A 19,957-nucleotide genomic window follows, 5' to 3' on the forward strand; every position below is an offset into this window, starting at 1 on the left:
CCCAACTACTTTGCATTTAATTTTCGAAAAATCCTCAAGTCTTATCAGGATTTGGGTTTTTTTCTTGTTGTGCTGACTTCAACATCTGGGACTGTCCACTGTTAAGAAACCAGCACAGACTAAGAGATTTTATCACTGCTAAAATTCAAATTGACTTCTAAACATATTTTTCTGAAACATAATACAATAAGCGTTGGCCACTTACCAGCAAGTGTTTTCCTCCACAGAGTCACACCCTCTGGACAAACATAGTGAGATCCATACTCTCTGGGTAAATAAGTGTGCATCCTCATGGGCCTTGGAAGACACTGAAAAGTAAATTCCTCTATTGCTTAAGTGCATGCCTTAATGCCAGTAAAGTTCCTCTTACGTACTACGTTACGGCTGGCATTCCAACTCGAATTCCTCAAAAATGAAATGAGACATTTTATAAATGAGTTAATGGCACCGAGTTTAAAAACCTATTCCCACTCAAGGAAGGAAAATGTACTAGGCACTTCTCTGTTTAAGTTAGCATGAACTTTAGCTCTCTCTTGAGTTAGCATGAACGGTACGCGGAAGCATTTTGTACAACGACATGTTACAGACCTTGCCTAGAGGGAAGCTGCTCTGTCTCCAATAAACCCACATCGTATGCATCAAAAGAGATTTCGCTTTATAATATACAGCACAGAGAAGCATTACGCAAATCGCTGGCTTATTCCAAAAGAACAAAATATTTTGGATTCACACATTTGGGAACTAAACTTACTGAATGAAATTAGCAAACACATGGCGCTGGCTAAAGGTAAAGGAGGGCTATAATTACAAAGTATCGTGGTCTATTTTTAGAGAGAATATCATTGATTATTTTGAAGTTAAATACTAGGGATTTAAATATTAAAACAATGAAGACTGAGGACACACAAAATATGTGGGGTTTTGAGGGTCATAACTGTGAGAATCTTTAGTGACTAGCAATAACTGTGAGCAGCTCTTCTCACTATAAAACGATAGTATCTGTAAGATTTAAAAATGGAGTTAAATGGGGTCGCCTGGGTGGCTCAGTCGGTTAAGCCTCCGGCTTCGGCTCAGGTCAGATCTCACGTTTGTGGGTTCGAGCCCCGCGTCGGGCTCTGTGCTGACAGCTAGCTCAGAGCCTGGAGCCTGCTTCTGGTTCTGTGTCTCCTCTCTCTGCCCCTCCCCCTCTCGTGCTCTGTCTCTGTCTGTATCAAAAATAAATAAAACATTAATAAAAATAAAAATAAAATGGAGTTAAATGTGAATAACTGGGACATACCAACTTAGATACCCTTAACCATTCACTCTACCTTCTTTGCTTTCCCTCTCGCTGACCACCACTAAAATAAGGGGTGAGGAGAACTAGTTGGGAATCCTGAAAGTCAAACTCGGAGAGGGAGAGGGGGAAAATAAAGTGGAGACAGGAACAAAAGGGATGTTTTCTTTATCCTTCTTTAAATTTGTGTTTCAGTGATTAGCAAGGTTCATGAGGAGGTACACATAACAATATCCCAAAGATCTCTTTCCAGAAAGGAAATACCAATAGTAACGGCCGCATCACTACTGGAGATGTGCGATGAAGTGTCCTTCCACGCGGAATCACGACACCGAGCAAAGAACTATATTTCAGGACAATGGTTGTGAAATCGAACTTCCAATTGGACTACTCTGCCCAGTCGTTTTTACACAGAATGTGTTAGAGTCATGTAATCTCATGATTTAGGCCTGGAATGTAAATAAAAAGCTACATAACACTGCAAAGAAAAGATACGCTTATCAAAGAAATATCTATTGGCTGGATACAGTACTATAAGTAACCATATCAGATGATCCATTGTGGCCATATTTAATTAGTTGAACATGTTTTGATAAAAATGATACACTGTTCTCTTGGACAGGCAAGCAGTGTTGGAAAGTATGGCAAATGTCTATAAGCAAGTGGAAATTGGGCTTTCTTTTTAGTCTGTCCTAATCTAGTACCTTCTAAAGTAGCCCGATGAAGATCTAATTTTGATAAAAACAATTTTAATTTCATTCACAACTATTTATTAAGCATCATACTAAATGTCCTGGGGAAAAGTCAAACATTGTTCCCTAACTTTGAGGGATCCCTGTTGCTTCTATACATTTAAACATTCGACACATGTTTAGTCACATTCAAGGACGTGCCTGGTTCCAGAGCCTTAGCAATGAGCAGGACTAGCAGTGCGCCTGTTAATACCACCGTTAAAAATGTAGTAAGGGCCAAGGATGAGAAGCGCAGGTGGCATAAGAGCATCTGGCAGGGGACCTGATCTCTGCTGAGGAGAGGGAATGGCAGAAAAGTGGCACCCGGCCTGTGCGAAGAGAAAGAGATAACAAGACGAAAGCCGGATAAAGACTGGTAGGAAAGCAAGTGCGCCTGGCAATGGAAAACAAGAAGGAGCATGGTGGACTCAGGAACTGAAAGACCGGTGAGACTAGAGCACACAGCGAGAGGAGGGGCCAAGGCTGGGGAAAGAGAAAGAGCCCCATGCGTCCGATGCATTCAGCAAGAGAATACTCAAATTGTGGTCTTAAATGCCTTGAAACAGCACGCTGACCGCTAAAATGAAAATGAATCAGAAAGTAGAGAGGTGGGGTAGAAGGGGAGGAGACAGTGGGAAAGGATCCCTTGGAAAGCTATTATGAACAAACCCTCATAGGAGCTGAGACTAGGGTGGAGGGATGTGGCTGGAGAGAGGTGAATGGACTCAAAAAACATTTAAGACATAACATAAACAGGGTGCATAAGCGAGTTGTAAAAGGAGATGGGATCACGAAGGAGTCCCAAAACCCTGCCTTGAAAACAGGTGGATGACAGTGGTACACATCAGGCAGGGGACACGGAAGGAACCTGAGGGGTCAAGGGAAATAGCAGGACTGAGTTTTGGACTTGTTAACTCTGAGAGGCCTTTGAGGCATCCAAGTAGAGATTATGAACAGAACATTGCACATACAGATCTGATGCTCTGAAAGGGTATGTTGTAGATGAGAGAATTTATATGGAATAGATACAATTTATACAGATAATATATAAAGACTTGAGTGTAGATGAAATGGCCCACACAGGAAACACCTACCACTGTAAATATAATTCTACCCCCAACAAAATTAAGGGGGGGTTGAAGAACTCAAAGTTTAAAAAAAGGCATCCATCACAAATGTTTTGGCAGAATATTTAATTAAGTGCTAAGTTATTCCTAATACATAATTAGGAAACAATTGATTTGTGTGGGGGTAAGGGTGCTGGTAGGTCGTGGTGAAGGGGTATATGCAGGTACACAAACAGAAACACGTTGGGTTAATATCGTTCCAAGATTAAACCAAGAACAATAAAATAAAAGGAAAGGGAACGTCCCCTCTCAGTAATGGCAGACTAGAACATTCTAATCAGCTCTCCTGATGGGGATAATTTATAAAACCAGACAAAATACAAAAATCATCTGTGTAAGGGCATATGGAAACTAACAAGGCTACCCATCCAAAACTAAATAAATACTCATCCTATATTACTCATTACTAGATTAATTACCCATCCAAGATCTAAGAGACCATGGCATTCCAGAAAGGTAAGCATGTAATCTGGAGCCTGTCTTTCCTCTGAGGCCATTTGCTAATTCTAGAAAATGTTCCTGAGAGGCTGACAGTTTAAGTGACTTTTTTGACAGTCTTGCAGAGGCCCCAGTAAGACCCCTGGGATATGATAAGGGTGATCCTGAAGCCGACTGGCTTTTGCAGGAGGAGCAGCCCAGCTTCACATTATCCAGTACCTGAAACCGGATTAACTGAGACTTGACTGCCAGTGCAGGCGCCCTGAAGAAAACATATTCCTTTATAGAGGAAGATACGACCATAGGGCTCAATCTATTTCTACAAATAATTGATCAAGTACAAGGTCAAACGCATGATCAATAATATGCAGGCACATGAAGAGATAAGAAAATATGACTGAGAACAAGCAGAAGCAATATAAAACGGAAATGCACCAAAAAAGTGCTCCAGATATTGGTGTGATCTGATGCAAACATGGTTCAAGGGGACATGGCAAATTTTTAAAAAGAGCTAATTAGAAATTCTAGACCAAAAAAGTATGATAATCAAAATCAGATTATGTGGTGAAATAGGTTAAGAAAGCTTAGGGCAGAAAGCTGCCACCACCAGGCAAAAGCACCCAAGGTTAGTTAGCAAGGTTATAATGGGATCACGAGTAACTTATTTTATCACCTATAGGAAATTACTTTCGATCTGGCACCAATATACTATTGTGCTTTGATCACAAACTCCACTTGCCCCACCAGACCCTCTGCTTTTTACACAAGTTAGAGACTACTGTCTGATTGTTTTCTTCACGTTCACCATGTGTGTAAGATACTGAGCACTCAATAAATACAGAGGAAACCCCTGTTCAGGGCTCTTGTCTCCTCAAGGACATTAGCCTCTATCATATTCAATTCTGCATCTGCTCTCTTGCTGGACAAGAGAAAATTCCAGACTCCTGGTCACTGCAAGATTAGACTCAAATGAATTGGTAAACTATAATATGATCAGGATAAATCACTCAGAATGAGATACAAAGAGAAAAGAAGGGAAAAGACATAGAAGATAAGACATTTAAAGGTCTAACATATGTAAATTAGAGACCTAGAAGAAAAACAGAGAGGATTAGGAAGAAGTATACTAGAAAAATGTCTGAAAAGATAATGGTCAGGGTTTTTTAGTGCAAATATTCTGACAAGTGTATAGCCTTATTTACATGTATCTAATGACTCATGACTAACCACCTTTTCTTATGCATACTGGCCATCCGCAAATCTTCCTTAGTGAAGTGGCTGTTCAAATTTTTGCCCATTTCTTAAAAAAAATTTTGCCCTTATTCTTGAGTTTGGAGAGCTGTTTACGTGTTCTGAATGCATGTCCTGTATCACATACGTGATCCACGAGTATTTCCTCCCGTTCTAGGTCTTCTCTTTTCATTCTCTAACAATATCTTCTGAAGAGTTGAAGCTTAAAATTTTCATGAGGTCAAACATCCATTTTTTCTTCTATGGATAATGCCTTGGTGTCAAATGTAAGACACCTCTGACTATCCCAACATCACAAAGATTTTCTCATTTTCTTCTAGAAGTTCTATAATTTTAGTTTTTAACAGATTTACAATCTACTTTGAGTTAATTTTTGTATATGGTATGAGATATGACTTTTTCCCCAATTAACCCAGTAACATTTGTTGAAAAGACTATCCACTCTACACAGAACTGCCTTTGGTCTTGTGCTGAAATCAACTGGCAATGTATATAAAGGACTTATTTTTCCTCCATATATATCCAACTCATTTGTCTTTATATAAATATGACATAGTCTTAATTGCTGCAGCTGTGTATTAGGTCTCAAGATCAGATAGCAAAAAGTCCTCCAACTTTGCTTTTCTTTTTCAAGTTGTTTTGGCTATTTTTGGTCTTTTATATTTTCATATGAATCTTAGAATTCGCTGGTCATTTCCTACCAAAAATAAATGAATAAAAACAGAAACCTAACATGGTGGAATTTTTATTATTTTACCTTAAATATACAGATTGATATAAGAACTGACATTATAACAGTATGGAGTCTTCTGATCCAGGAACATGGTATACCTTCCCATTCACTTAGTTCCCATATTATCTCTCAGCAATGGTCTACAGTTTTCAGTATACAGACCTTACGTATCATTTATCAGATTGATCCCCAAGTATTACATACATACTTCAATGCTACTGTGATAGTTTAAGAAAAACTTCAATGTCCAATGGTTTGCTGCTAGTATAGAAATACAATTGATTTGTATAATGATATATCTTCCAACCTTTCCATATTCACTTAGTAGTTCTGTTATTTTCTTTTGTAGATTCCAGCTTAGATAATAATGTTATCCGAAAATACATAAATAAATAAATAAATAAGACAATTACTTCTTTCTCTGCGAGTGAATGCGTTTCATTAATTTTGTTGCCATACTGCATTGGTTAAAATGTCCAGTGTAATGCTGAACTAGGTGGTACAAGTGGACACTCTTGGCTTGTTCCTGAACTTAGGGGAAAGTATTTAGTCTTTCACCTTTCAGTATAATGTTACCTATATGTTTTTCAAAGGAAACTCCTCTCTATCCCTAAGTTTTGTTTGGTTTTTGAGGAATGCCTGTTAGATTTTGTCTAATATTTTTCCTAAACCTACTGAGATGATTGAAAAGTAGTGTACTGTTTTTCCTTTTTTTTTTTTTTTTTTTAGTTTGATACAATAACTCACGAGGATTCATTTTTGAATTTTGAACAAACCCTAAATTCTGAAATAAACTCCAACCGGCCATGATGTATTATCCTTTTTATATGTTGCTGAATTTGATTTACAGTTTTTCAGAAGATGTTTGCATGAAAGCTCATAAGAAATAGGCATCTGTAGTTGTTTGTTTTTCTAATGTCTATGTCTCACTTGGATAGCAGGGTGATGTTGGCCTCATAAGACAACTTGTTCCTACTTCCTCTATTTTCTGGATGAATTTGTGTGGAATTGTTATCTCACTTACATTTACCCTAATATTTACCATTTCTGGTACTCTATTTCTTCATGTAAACCCAATGTCCCTCTCTTATCACATTATTTCTGCCTAAAATTTCTCCCTTAGCATTTCTTATAGAATAAGTCCAGTACAAAGAATGCTTTCAAATTCTCTTTGTCTAAAGAAAATTGTATTTTGCTTTTATCCTTGAAAGATATTTTCACTGGGTACAGATTTCTTCCTTACATTTTTCTTTCTTGCTTTTGGCGCTTCTAACATTCTGATGTCTCCTAATCTGCACTATTTCTGACCAGAAGTCTGCTTCACTCTCACCTTTGTTCCTCTGTTTGTATATATTTCTTTCATCTCTGGCTGCTCCCAAGATTGTCTCTTATTTTTTATTTTCAGCAGTTTGATCACAGTGTGCCTGGCAGTGGTGGTGGTGGTGGTGGTGGTATGTGTTTATTCAACTTCCAGTCCTCTGGGCTTTTGGATCTTTGGTTTGTTTTTATTAACTTCAGAAAAGTCTTGACCATTATTTCTTCAAATATTCCTTCTTTTCTCATTCTGAGACTCCAATTGCACATATATTAGATCACTTGACCTTATCTCAAAGCCATTTGATGCTCTTTCCTATTTTTTTCACTTGGTTATATCTTTGTGTTTCAGTTTGAATAATTTCTACCTTCAAGTTTAGTGATTCTTGTCCCATCTGTGTCCAAATTGCTGATAAGCCCATCAAAGGAATGCTTCATCTCTAATGTCATCTTTTTAAAATAAGTAAATAAATAAAGATTTTATTTTTAAGTAATCTCTACACTCAACATGGGGCTCAAACTCACAACCTTGAGATCAGGAGTCACGTGCTCCACTGACTAAGCCAGCCAGGTACCCCATTATCCTTTTTATTCCTAGCATTTTCTGCTGCTCATCTTATAGCTTCCATCTCTCTGCTGAAGTTCCCTGTGTGTCCATGCAGATAGCCTGAGGAAACGGGCAGTGTTGTGTTCCTGTCCCCAAGTAGCAGCCATTCATCACCACACTTGCATCAGCAAGGGGGGACAGTCTCTCCCATCTCCTGCCCTGACCCCTAAGGCATAGAGACTTGTGGAAGAGAGCCTGCATGTGGGTGCAATGTTCTTTGTGTCTGGAGCTCCAAGTTACTCAAAATGGATATGTTGCCCACACTTGACCTTTCAAAACCTGTCACAATTTCAGCTGATTTTTTTCTAACAACCTTATGTGGTAATCCTTCTTCTATACTCTGTCAAAAGTCAGTGTCCCTGTGTCCATCTTCTCTCAGAGGGGCTGCTGCTCTTCTGAATTCTGCTTTCTTGGTTGCCTTGTGACCACTTTCAACAGGCTCAAGAGAACTGGTGACTGAATGGACTCTGTGACTAACCTATTGTTGTTGGACAGGACTGATGCTTTCTCGCACACTTCCACACCCTAAGTTCAAGTGGAACTGACGGCTTTTGTGTTTGAACCCTGAGTAGTCCTTCCTCTCTTAGAAGTTTACCTAAACATTTAAAAGAACACTTGCTATGTTCTGATTTGAGAAATTTCTAGGATATTTGGTTCATCACTGCCAAAAGTTTACTCAATCCATAAAGTTTTAAATCAAAGATGACAGACCTTTATTACAGCATAGTACAGAAATACCTCCCTTGTTTTATAATTTTGCAAGGACTGTAAACAAAAATATCTATACATGATCCTTTATCTCACTCAAATACCTTAAGTCAGAAATAAAATCCAAGTCCTAACAGTGGTTGAGCTATCTCAGAAATAAAGGATCTTCTAATTAAGAATTTCAAAAGTTCTGCTTCATCTTTATGGTAGACAGGCTAAAACTAACAAATGAATGACTGGGAAGCACATGTGAGAACACTGGTCTCCAACAGGATTCACTGAAAGGAAATACTTTCAGGTATTAGGAATATTAACTACAGCATTTTATATATGCCCTATATGCCCAGAAAAACTATACACTCAGCAAATGCTTCCACTGAATTTAATTATTATAAAATAATTAATGATGTTAATCTATTTTGTCCTTAAGCATAATTAGATAAAAAGACATACCATAAACATTATTTTCAAAATGCATATGGATCAATGTACTTTTACTTTTGGATGATGAACCATAGAAGAAAGAGTAATTTGTATCATGTTCATGTTCCCTAATTCCTTTAGTTAATACTGCCTCTATTTTTCTTTCTTTTCTTTCCCTTTTTTTTTTAAAGTTTATTTTTGAGAGAGAGAGAGAGAGACAGAGCACGAGCAAGGGAGGGGCAGAGAGAAAGGGAGACACAGGACCTTAAGTAGACTCCAGGCTCTGAGCTATCAGCACAGAGCTCAACATGGGGCTTGAACTCACAAACCAGGAGATCATGACCTAGGCCAAAGTCAGATGCTTAGCCAGCTGAGACACCAAGGAGCCCCTCCCTTTTTTTTAATTGAACTAGAAAAAATGTTACATAGTTTTATGCTTCTTAGCCCATAAAACCTTCTAGTAAGGTCAATTCTAACCCTAATGGGTTGTTTTCCATCAGCTTGAATTATAGAAATTACTTTATTTTTTTTCTTCACGTTAGAGTATCCATAAATGCTTAGGCTGCCAAAAGAGTATTAACTGTAGCCTTTTTATGACCTATATGGTATCTGGAACACCATGTTCTGCTTATTATTTATAACTGTGTTGCTTTCACAAAAGCCTTTTGCTTTTCTCAGGAAGTAACTTTTAACTCCCATCAGGAAACATCACCTACGGTAAGGAAGACACGTACTTTTACTTTTGAGCTGCGAATGGAAAAAAAAGGATTTTGTATCACCTGTTTATCCTCTTTAATACCTGTAGTTAAGACTCTCTTTCTTGGTGAACTGTACAAATAAGTTATGTAAGTTCATGCTTCCTAGAGAATTTCCAACAAAATATTCATTCATATGTTCAAATATTCAAATGTTGAATTTTTTACGCCTGGATGTTCTCAACTGTGAAATGAGAATAAATGTATCGTGTAGAGCTGTTATAAGACATTTAAAAAAATGTGTCTGACGTATTAAGCACAGTGGCTGGCCCACGGAAAGTGCTCCTTCTCCTCTCAGTGGTTATCCACACACCTGTACCACTGAAGACTTGAAGAGTAAGTAAAGCTAAGCTTTTTATTCACATATGTCTATATGTACACAGAAAAGGTTTCTTTAAAAATTTGAAAATGAAATCTTTTTTTTTTCATCTACCTACATTCAGGGGCACCTGCGTGGCTTGGTCAGTTATTAAGCGTCCACTTCAGCTCAAGTCATGATCTCGAGGTTCATGGGTTTGAGCCCAGCGTCAGGCTCTGTGCTGACAGCTCAGAGCCTGGAGCCTGCTTCTGATTTTGTGTCTCCCTCTCCCTGCCCCTTCCCCACTCACGTTCTGTCTGTCTCTCTCTCTAAAATAAACATTAAACAATTTTAATCTACCTATATTCAGTAGTTATAAAATAATAAATAATCGCATTGGCAAAAACTTGTATCTTTCTATTATTTTCATTAATGAAAATAATGTCACGTAAAATAACAGTAAAACTAATGAATCTTTTCAGAATCAGATTGGTAGACCATATCTGCTCATCTCAATGACTCAATTTCATACTGATTGATTATGTCTCCTTTATCCTTCCATTACTATGCATCTCTCTTCCACTCCCCCAACAAAGCTCTCTCCAGGACCATAAATCAGCATCAGAGCACTCCTCTGACAGCCTGTTTTTACTGTTCATCCAAGAACACCATCAGTGGATCAGGCCAATGTATCACTGGTCTTTCAGGCAGATGCTTACTGCCTCAGAATATTAAGTTCAATCAATGCCCACCTTTAAACCACTGTTGAGTGCCTATTATTTGCCAAGCACTGTTGTAGGTTCTGGGGGTATCATTATAAATCAGATTGTCGAAGATTTCACCCTTCCAGGAAGAAAGAGAAAAGAACAGTAGGTGATGCGTTCAGAACGCTGGACGGGGTCACTGTATGGCATGGTAAGGAGTTTTATTCTACCAAAAGTGAGAAGTTACTTTTATTAGTTTCTCGTAGCTGCTGTGATAAATTACAACAAACTGAGTGGCTTAAAACAACAGACACGTACTCTCTCACAGTTCTGAAGGCCAAGGTCCTAGATCAGTATTATTTAACCAAGATCAAAATGTTGGCAAGGCCATGCTCCTTCTGGAGGCACTGGGGTAGAACCCATCGCCTCTTCCAGCTCCAGGTAGTTGCTGGTATTCCTTGGCTTGCGGCCACATCCCTCCAGCCTCCGCCTCCTTCTTCACATGGCCTTCTCCTGTGTGTCTGAGTTAAATCTTCTAAGGATACATGTAATGACACTGAGGACCTACCCAGACAATCCAGATAATACCCCCATTTTCAGATCCTTAACTACACCTGCAAAAACTCTTTCTCTAAATAAGAGAACATTTACAGGTTCCAGGGATTAGGACTTGAATCTCTTTGGGAGGCAATATTCTGCCTACACACCACCGAGGCAATTTTTTTGCAAGAAGATATGATTGATGCTTTGAAAAGATCTCTCTGAAGAAAAAGAACCTGCGTGAGATGATGGATGTATTAATTAACTTGATTGTGGTAATCCTTTCACAATGTACACATATATTAAATCATTGTGTTGGTACGCTTTATATACAATTTTGTCAAAAAGACCGTAGACTGTTCCTACAATAAGTAAACAAATAACCTCGATGGCTGAGTGGGAGGAAGGGGGGAGAGTAAAAACAATAAATCCAGCAAGGAGGCTGATGTGTAACCAGATGAAAGATGACAGAGGCTTGAGAGGTGAAATTACATGTTATATGTCTGTTGCAATCATGATCAGCTAATGAGAGGCTCTAAATAGTTATGAGGGAGGATTCAGCAGCCAGACTTCCTCTTCAAACCCAATTATGCAACTTGCTCGCTCTGTGACCTTTGGCAAGTTAGTCAACTAAGTGGTTTCCTCCTCTATCAAGTGATCCTTATAGAATTGCTATAAGCAATCAGAAAACTACAAATGTCAGCTATGCTTATTTTTATCCATTCCTGATAGTGCACATTTTCTAATATATAATTTTATGCAGCAGATTTTTGGGTCCCCAAATGAGTGGAAAAGCAAAAGAATTCAATAACTCAACAGGCAGAGATGTTTTTTACAATCCATTATAAAAGGGGTCACTAGTAATTACCCCATGTGTATTACCACCACTTTAAATTTTATAAAGGGCCATAGTATTTTAGAAATTGATCTTGACAATTAAATTTTTTCACTTCTAGATAACCAGAGTTCAAGTCAAGTATTGAAATCTAACACCTAAGATCCCAATTTATTGTAGAAAAGACTTAAGAAAGTCTACAGACAAAAATTATTGGTTTTCAAAAGATATCCTAGGAATTAAGTCTTATAACATGAATGTAACAACTATACTTAAAAGTGTCTCCAATCTAGGAAATTTAAATTAGAGATAAAAATATTTTTCTTTCTGGATTCTATTTAAATTTAACCTTGAGGGGCACCTGGGCAGCTCAGACGCTTAAGCATCCGACTCTCAGTTTCAGCTCAGGTCATGCTCCCCCAGCTCTGTGGGTTCGAGCCCCGCATCCAGCTCTGCACAGACACGGGGGAGCCTGCTTAGCCTTCTCTCTCTCCCTCTGTCTGCCCCTCCCCCACGTGCTCTATCTCAGTCTCTCTCAAAATAAACTTTAAAAAAATAATAAATGAATCAATAAATGTAACCTTGAGATGAATGACCTAATAGCATTATCAGTCACTATACACTTTGGATAAAATTTACAAAGTGAATTCTTTTTTTTTTTTCATTTATTTTTAAGAGACAGAGAGAGACAGCATGAGCAGGGGAGGGTCACAGAGAGAGGGGGATATAGAATCTGAAGAAGGCTCCAGACTCTGAGCTAGCTGTCAGAACAGAGCCTGACGCGGGGCTCGAACCCACGAACGGTGAGATCATGACCTGAGCCGAAGCCAGACACTTAACTGACTGAGCCACCCAGGTGCCCCACAAAGTGAATTCTAAAAATACTATGGATTAGCTGAATTCTAATTCTGATTATATTTCTGCCATTTTTAACCTTCCTCAATCTCTAAGATGGTGAAAAGGGCAACCAATTTTAAAAACTACTTTTCACTTAATATATTATCGTAAGGATGAAATGCAAATGCAGTACAATAACAAAAAAATACAAAATATCATTGGTAAAATTTTATAACAAGTAGGACCAGAAAAATCTTCATCATCACTGTACCTGATGCTCTTTACAGTAAAGATAAGGTAAAGGGTGAACTCTAAAAGATGTTTTTACTATTGTTGCAAAGGTGCGAACAGTCTCGACAATGATTAGTTTCTTACATAGATTATTTCTTGTTCTTATCTTTAAATTCTCTAAAAGTAAAGCATCCATAGAAGACTGATACGCATAAAATTGCAAATGATTTTCCCCCTACTGAATCAACGACCGACGGAGATGGGCAAAACCAGCAGAACCATCCAGGCGCTCGAGCCACGAATCTGGAAGGCGCCTCTCACTCCCCACATCCAATTCCTTGGGAAGTTCTGCTCCTTCTTCCTCAATAGTTGTGTCTCAAATGCTGCCACTGCTCTGTCCCAGCTGGCTGGCCTAATCCGAGCCACCTTCACCTGTCTTGAGGACCAGGGCTATACCTTCCTCGTCCTCCCGCTCCAAGCCGCTATCCACGCAATTATCAAAATGATCACAGGGAAACGTAAATGGGACAAGCCACCGCTCTGCTCAGTGACTTTCCGCTTTCCTACGGAAGAACACCTCTTGCATGCTCCGTCGCTGACCATCTCTCTAACCTCTTTTCAAGTCACACCCCACCTCACCCACTGCCTTCCAACCACACGTGCCTCTTCCAGTTCCAACCAGCTCTTCCCTCTTAGGGCTATCAGCTGCCTCTTCTGCCTGGACCACGCATTCCTGACTCATCAAATGGCTGCTTCCTCCAATGCCTTTGGTTTTCAGCTCTTCAAAGAGGCTTTCCTTGACCTTCCAATGCACAGTAGGTAATCCTGTCCCTTCACCCAGTTCTTCAGAGTCACTTACTGGTCTAATAATGTCTGCTTCCCCTACTCTGGACTATAACCTCCTTGAGGGCAAGCTCTCTGTTTTATTCCCCCCCCCATTTCCTCAGGGCTTAGAACAGTGCCTGGCACATGGGAGGTACTCAGTAGATACTCAGGAATGAATAGAGTGCTGTTATTACTAAATGCTCACTTCAGGATACAAGATTGCTTATATATATATATACACACACACACACACACACACACATATATATATAATAAACTAAGGAATTATGGCTATGGCAAAAGAGAATAAAGTGATAATGTGTGATTTCTGTTCCAGTTTGATCATTGAATGTGACCACTCACAGAAGCGAGGCAGAAGTGAAGAAGGTGTTAACTATGAGTACCAGTAAATCTTAACAGTATCTGAGTACGGTGATTTTTAAATAATTGGCATGTAATATAGTGGACATATAAGTAATCTGAAAGGGCATTACGTAAATGTTTAGCTGCCTGCATTATATATTAAACCTTCTATAAATGTCATCATTATTGCTCTCATAAAGTCCAATATGCTGAATTCTTCACTATTTTTACATAAAGTCAGGATCACACTATTAGTCTCCTATGATTGTTCTTTAATTATTCTCCAGAGTCTTTAGGTCTTTCTGATATAGAATCTAATCTGGAACTGTCTACCACCCTTTTGGTATCTTTTTTACAGGATGAATGAGAATCCTAAATAAATGGCCACCTGTTGATTAACTAAAGAAATGAGTGAAGGGGCACCTGGGTGGCTCAGTTGGTTAAGCATCCAGCTCTTGATTCCAGCTCAGGTCATGATCTCACAGGAATGAGACTGAGCCCCACATTGGGCTCCGCACTGACAGTGCAGAGCCTGATTGGGATTCCCTCTCTCTCTTTCTCTCTCTCTCTCTCACTCTGCCCCTCCCCACCCATCCTCAAAAAAAAATTTATAAAAAAAGAAATAAATAAAATCTTTCAGCACTAAATAAAGGCTTTCTTAGTACATATTCATTAGTATACATTTTTTATATCCATTTATTTAGTTAACCTTGTATATTATGGATTGACTTTAATTACCTTAAAAACTTATAACAATCTTATCTTCTATAACTCAGTTATACAGTTTTAGCAGATACATTTGATTCTTTGTATAAATACACTTTATATGCACATATTTAATATCCCTTATGCAGTCCCATGAAATTAAGACTGTTCAGGAGTTATTACATGACTTTATTATGAACGCATTAACAAAAGCATTTTTTTTAATGATTTTGAGACCTCTAAAGGTCACTATTTTCTACCTTCATCTCTTATTCTTGTTTATGAAGCATATGCTGTCCATGAACCAGACTTAGCCTGCTCAACACAGAGTGTATTGGGTGCTCGATATTTTTAGCTTTAAATCTAAATCACTTACCCATAATAATCTCTTAGTCAAGGGGACCTAACCACCTGTTCCCTTCTACTATAGGTTAGTTGGCACGTCCAGGTGTCATGCTAAGAAGCTTAGGCTAGTTACTGTCACTGAAAGTGAATGTGAAATTAAACTGGGATGGCGCAGACTTAACGCCACTGAAATTGCGGCATGATCCTGGGAAAAAATCGCTATGGAAAGTCGGATTCACTTTTGAATCACATGCAAAGCCAAAATAAGCATTTTCTCAAGTCACCACTGTAACCAGAAACAAAAAAAATTCATATTCATATTTCTATGCAGGCATCTTGTAAAACTAACATGCTATATCCCTGGCCAAAATCACAGCAACTAGAACCATGTTATAAATGCCTAAAATTCAAGAACGCACTACTAACTGCAGTATTTTAAATACATATAAATTAATTTAAAAATTACAAACAAGTTATAACCAAATAGAAAGTCAAAGAAAGTACACAAAAATCACTATGGCAAACAGTCGCCAATGGCATGTCACCTCCCTGACCTCACGGGTAGGGAAGCTCCTGAGGACACACAGGCTGCTGTCTGTTTTGCTCATTCCAGTTCTTACAAATAAGAACAGCACTTTGCACATGGTTACAGACAAATAACAATACTGTGTATCAAATATTTAATACGATATATTAATAACCAATAGATATTAGAGAAAAGAATGTTCTAATAGATCAAAGATTTTTGTTTAAAGCAGAAAAACTTAATTCTAAAGGAATTTTGGAAACAATAAATAAACAGAAAACTACAACTGTGATGGCCACAATTCAATCTTTATTTGGTGATTCTGCATAAGTCACCAGACAGTGATTATTAGGAACATTAGTTAAATTACATTTTCGGTGTTGTAGACATACTATTAATATAAATTTAAGTCAACAGAATGCCAAACAAGGGAGCGATGGGTTCATAAGACTAATTATGATATTTTTGAGCTACTAAAAACCTAACTTTATTAAATAAAATGTCTCTACCGAGACAATAACTAAGGAACATTTACAACTTAAGGGCTGGATTTTCCCCGTTTTCATCAATTTCCCTAAATATTTTCATCATCATTCAAAATGTGTATATTAATGTGTCCTCTATTCCATGGTTAGGTACAAAAGATCAGTCACCCAAGGTTCTGGGATCTCCTGACAATGACAACCACACTACTGGAAAAACGGTAAATTCGAATCTTATTTTGTACCAACTTACTCTAACTTTCGGCAAGACTCTCCGAAGTGTCTCAGCGGGATTCTGTCGCATCAAAAATGGAAGATTTGCAATCACACTTGTTCCTTGGATATCTTGACCAGCACTTACAAAGAAAACACAGATTTAAAATTTGTAATTACCAGCCAAATGCCTGGTTTACAACCATAAAAAGCAGGGATTAATCTGCTTTTTATGATAAAGGCTCAGACATTCGACAAAGCTTTAAACTTTAAACACATCATTTAATTACAAAAATAAAACCAGAACCAAAATTTCATTGAGCAAATCTTATAACAAATGCATGAAGATATTAATCACGGTTAAGCAAAAACACACTTCTCTCTCTACATACACGCCTTAAATCTAAAAGTCTTGAGGCAATTTTTATTGATTTTTTTAGTAAACTTTTTAATGTCTTTATTTTATTTTGAGGGACAGAGAGTGAGCGGGGTAGAAGCAGAGAGAGAATCCAAAGCAGGCTCCAGGCTCTGAGCTGTCAGCACAGAGCCCGATGCAGGGCTCGAACCCGCAGATTGTGAGATCATGACCTGAGCCGGAGTTGGACGCTTAACCGACTGAGCCACCCAGGCGCCCCTTGAGGCAATTTTTAAATACTTACTTTAAAATTCTACCTCATTGTTTCCCTGTGCTCTGCCAGTTTACTGTACTTTCTAAAAAACTACAGAGATGTAAATTTTCATCATGGCTAAGTATTAACCATAACCAAAGCAGAGAGGGCAACCCAAACAGACTACTGCAGATTCACACAAGTTTCTTCTGGTACGGTGAGGTCACTGTTGCACTAGCCTGACACTAAGAGTTGCCAGACACTTCTGAAAGATAAACTGAGTTTCCGTACAGGTCAGTGATTTGTATTTATACAGTACCTTTCAGATGTAACATTCATCAGGTCACTAAGGCTTCACCAAAACAATCTCAGTGACACTCTATGCGCCTAACTAGCTTGTTAAATAAAGGTGTTCGGATTCTTCTGGAAAACCATTTCCATGCAGAAAAGTCTGTTTTTAACGCACTAAGCAACGTGTGCACGTCCCTGAAATATACATTGAAAAGATGCTAGTGAATGTGGCGCTACCTCGTATGGAAATTCCCCTTTTTCTTACCTGATACCAACTTAAATGTTAATTCCTGATGCCACAATATTTATCTTAATCGAAATGATTTTTACTCTTCAAATAGAATGTTTTTGATTATCTGTATGTAAGACTTTAACATGGTTCCTTAAAGGACTTCTTACAGTATTACATTTATTGGCTTCCAAGTTTAATAAGTTCTATTAATAAGAAGCATATAGTGATTCTACATGGGGCTGCCCCATTGTGAAAGATGGCTTTTCCCTGTAGCAATATGGGAGTGAAATAGAGGTCAGCACAATCCTTTCACTATCCTTGACACTCTCAAAGTGAATACTTTAAAAAGACAAAAACAAAAAGGAAATGAGAAGCGAGTGAAATGGGGGACCTTGGCCAAGATGAGAGGATCAAAAAAGGGACACTAAGGTTGCATATACTACAGCTGGGCCCTGAACAACACGGGGGCTAGGACTGCCCTCCCCCAACACAGTCAGAAATCTGCATATACCTTTTGACTCCCCCAAAACCAAATCACTACCACTGACTGGAAGCTTTACCAATAACATAGTTGATTAACACATAGTTTGTATACATATTATGTACTATAATCTTACAACAAAACAAGCTAGAGAAAATAAAGCATTCTTAATAAATTCATGAAGAAGAGACAAATACATTCACAGCACTGTAAGGTATTTACTGAAAAAAAGGTGCATATAAGTGGGCCCGTGCAGTTCAAACCCATGTTGTTCAAGGATCAACTGTATTTCTAGTGGGTCGAGTGGTGGCCTTTCATAAGACATGTCTGCATCCTAATCCTGGAAGCTGTGAGTATTATCTTAATTTGAAAAAGGATCTTGAGACCAAGAGACCATGCTGGATGGTCCAAGTAGGCTACAACACCAGTAACAACAAGTGTCCTTAAGAGACAGACTCAGAGAAGACGGAACAGGAGAAGGCAAACTGATCACAGAGCAGAGACGGCAACAATGCTGCCACAGGTCAGGGGATGCCAACACCCCCCAAAAGCTGGAAGAGGCGAACAATAGATTTCCCCTTGGAGCCCCACAGACACCCTCATTTCGACTTGGTGATACTGATTTCAGTCTTCTGGACTCCAAACCCAGAAGAGAATAAATCTGTTGTGTTTTGTTTTGTTTTGTTTTGTCTTTTAATTTTTCTAAACAGTCTTTTTTTTCCCAGATGCAAAAACTTTTTTAAGTTTGTTTATTTATTTTGAGAGCGAGAGAGAGATAGCACATGAGTGAGGGAAGGGCAGAGAGAGAGAGGGAAAGAGAGAATCCCAAGCACAGAGCCCAATGCGGGGCTTGATCTTATGAGTGGTGAGATCATGACCTAAGCTGACATCAAGAATTGGACACTTTAGCCAAATTATGGAAAGAGCCCAAATGTCCATCAGCTGATGAACGGACAAAGAAGTTGTTGTGGTTTATATACACAATGGAAAACTACTTGGCAATGAGAAAGAATGAGATTCTGCCATTTGCAACAACATGGATGGAACTCGAGGGTGTTATGCTAAGTGAAATAAGGCAGGCAGAGAAAGACAGATATCATATGTTTTCACTCATATGTGGAATTTGAGAAACTTAACAGAAGACCATGGGGGAAGGGAAGGGGAAGAAATGGTTTCAAACAGAGAGGGAGGAAAACCATAAGCGACTCTTAAATATAGAGAACAAACCAAGGGTTAATGGGGGGGAGGGGGAAGGCAGAGGGGGGGGAAATGGGTGATTGGGCACTGAGGAGAGCACTTGTTGGGATGAGCACTGGGTGTTATATGTAAGCAATGAATCATGGGACTCTACTCCCAAAGCCAAGACCACACTACGTACAATGTATGTTAGCTAACTTGACAATAAATTATATTAAAAAACAAAAAAAACAGTTGGATGCTTAACTGACTGGGCCACCCAGGTGCCCCTCAGATTCAAAAATTCTTAACAAAATACTAGCAAATAAAATACAGTTACACGTAAAAGGAAAAATTATGCACCATGATCAAACGGTTTTACTCCAGGGATGTGCGGCTGGTTCATTACTCAAAATCACTACAATCCATCATATTAATGGGTTAAAGATAAACAATCTCCATGATCCTATCAATCAATGAAGAAAAAACATCTGACCAAATTCAACACATGAACCCTGAAATTACAAATACATTATCATTTGGAAAATGAAGAACAAAAGGACAGGTTTAACACAATTTATATCAAAAATCTAAACAAGATTTTGGGAGATACAGACAATATTTTTCTAAAACTTATATGGATAGGCAAAGTAACTAGAATCCTTGAAAAGACAAAAAATATGCAAATAGAGAACCAGATTAGTGGTTTCCAGGCATTGTTAAAGATGGTTGTAAGGTAGGAGGGAAATTAACATAACAATACAATGATAGAAATCTTACCTATCTTGATCGTATCAATATCCTGATTGTGATATTGTACTATAGTTTTTCAAGATGTTTCTATAGGGTGAAACAGGTAAAGGGTATATGGGTATCTCTGTATTATTTCTTACTACAATATG

The 19,957-nt window shown here is 38.3% G+C and overlaps 1 protein-coding gene across 2 annotated transcripts in view; it reads right to left on the reverse strand.

Annotated features, from left to right (window-relative positions):
* Nucleotides 1-19,957, reverse strand: part of PPP4R4 (protein phosphatase 4 regulatory subunit 4) — a 103,889-nt gene that overhangs the window by 54,511 nt on the left and 29,421 nt on the right. For both annotated transcript variants that reach the window (XM_029952631.1, XM_029952632.1), the window contains exon 3: nucleotides 16,308-16,410. In XM_029952631.1, coding sequence (XP_029808491.1) covers nucleotides 16,308-16,410 — 103 coding nt within the window. The remainder of the gene's footprint in view (nucleotides 1-16,307; nucleotides 16,411-19,957) is intronic.

Source organism: Suricata suricatta, chromosome 9 (genome assembly GCF_006229205.1).
Source record: "Suricata suricatta isolate VVHF042 chromosome 9, meerkat_22Aug2017_6uvM2_HiC, whole genome shotgun sequence".
NCBI lineage: Eukaryota > Metazoa > Chordata > Mammalia > Carnivora > Herpestidae > Suricata > Suricata suricatta.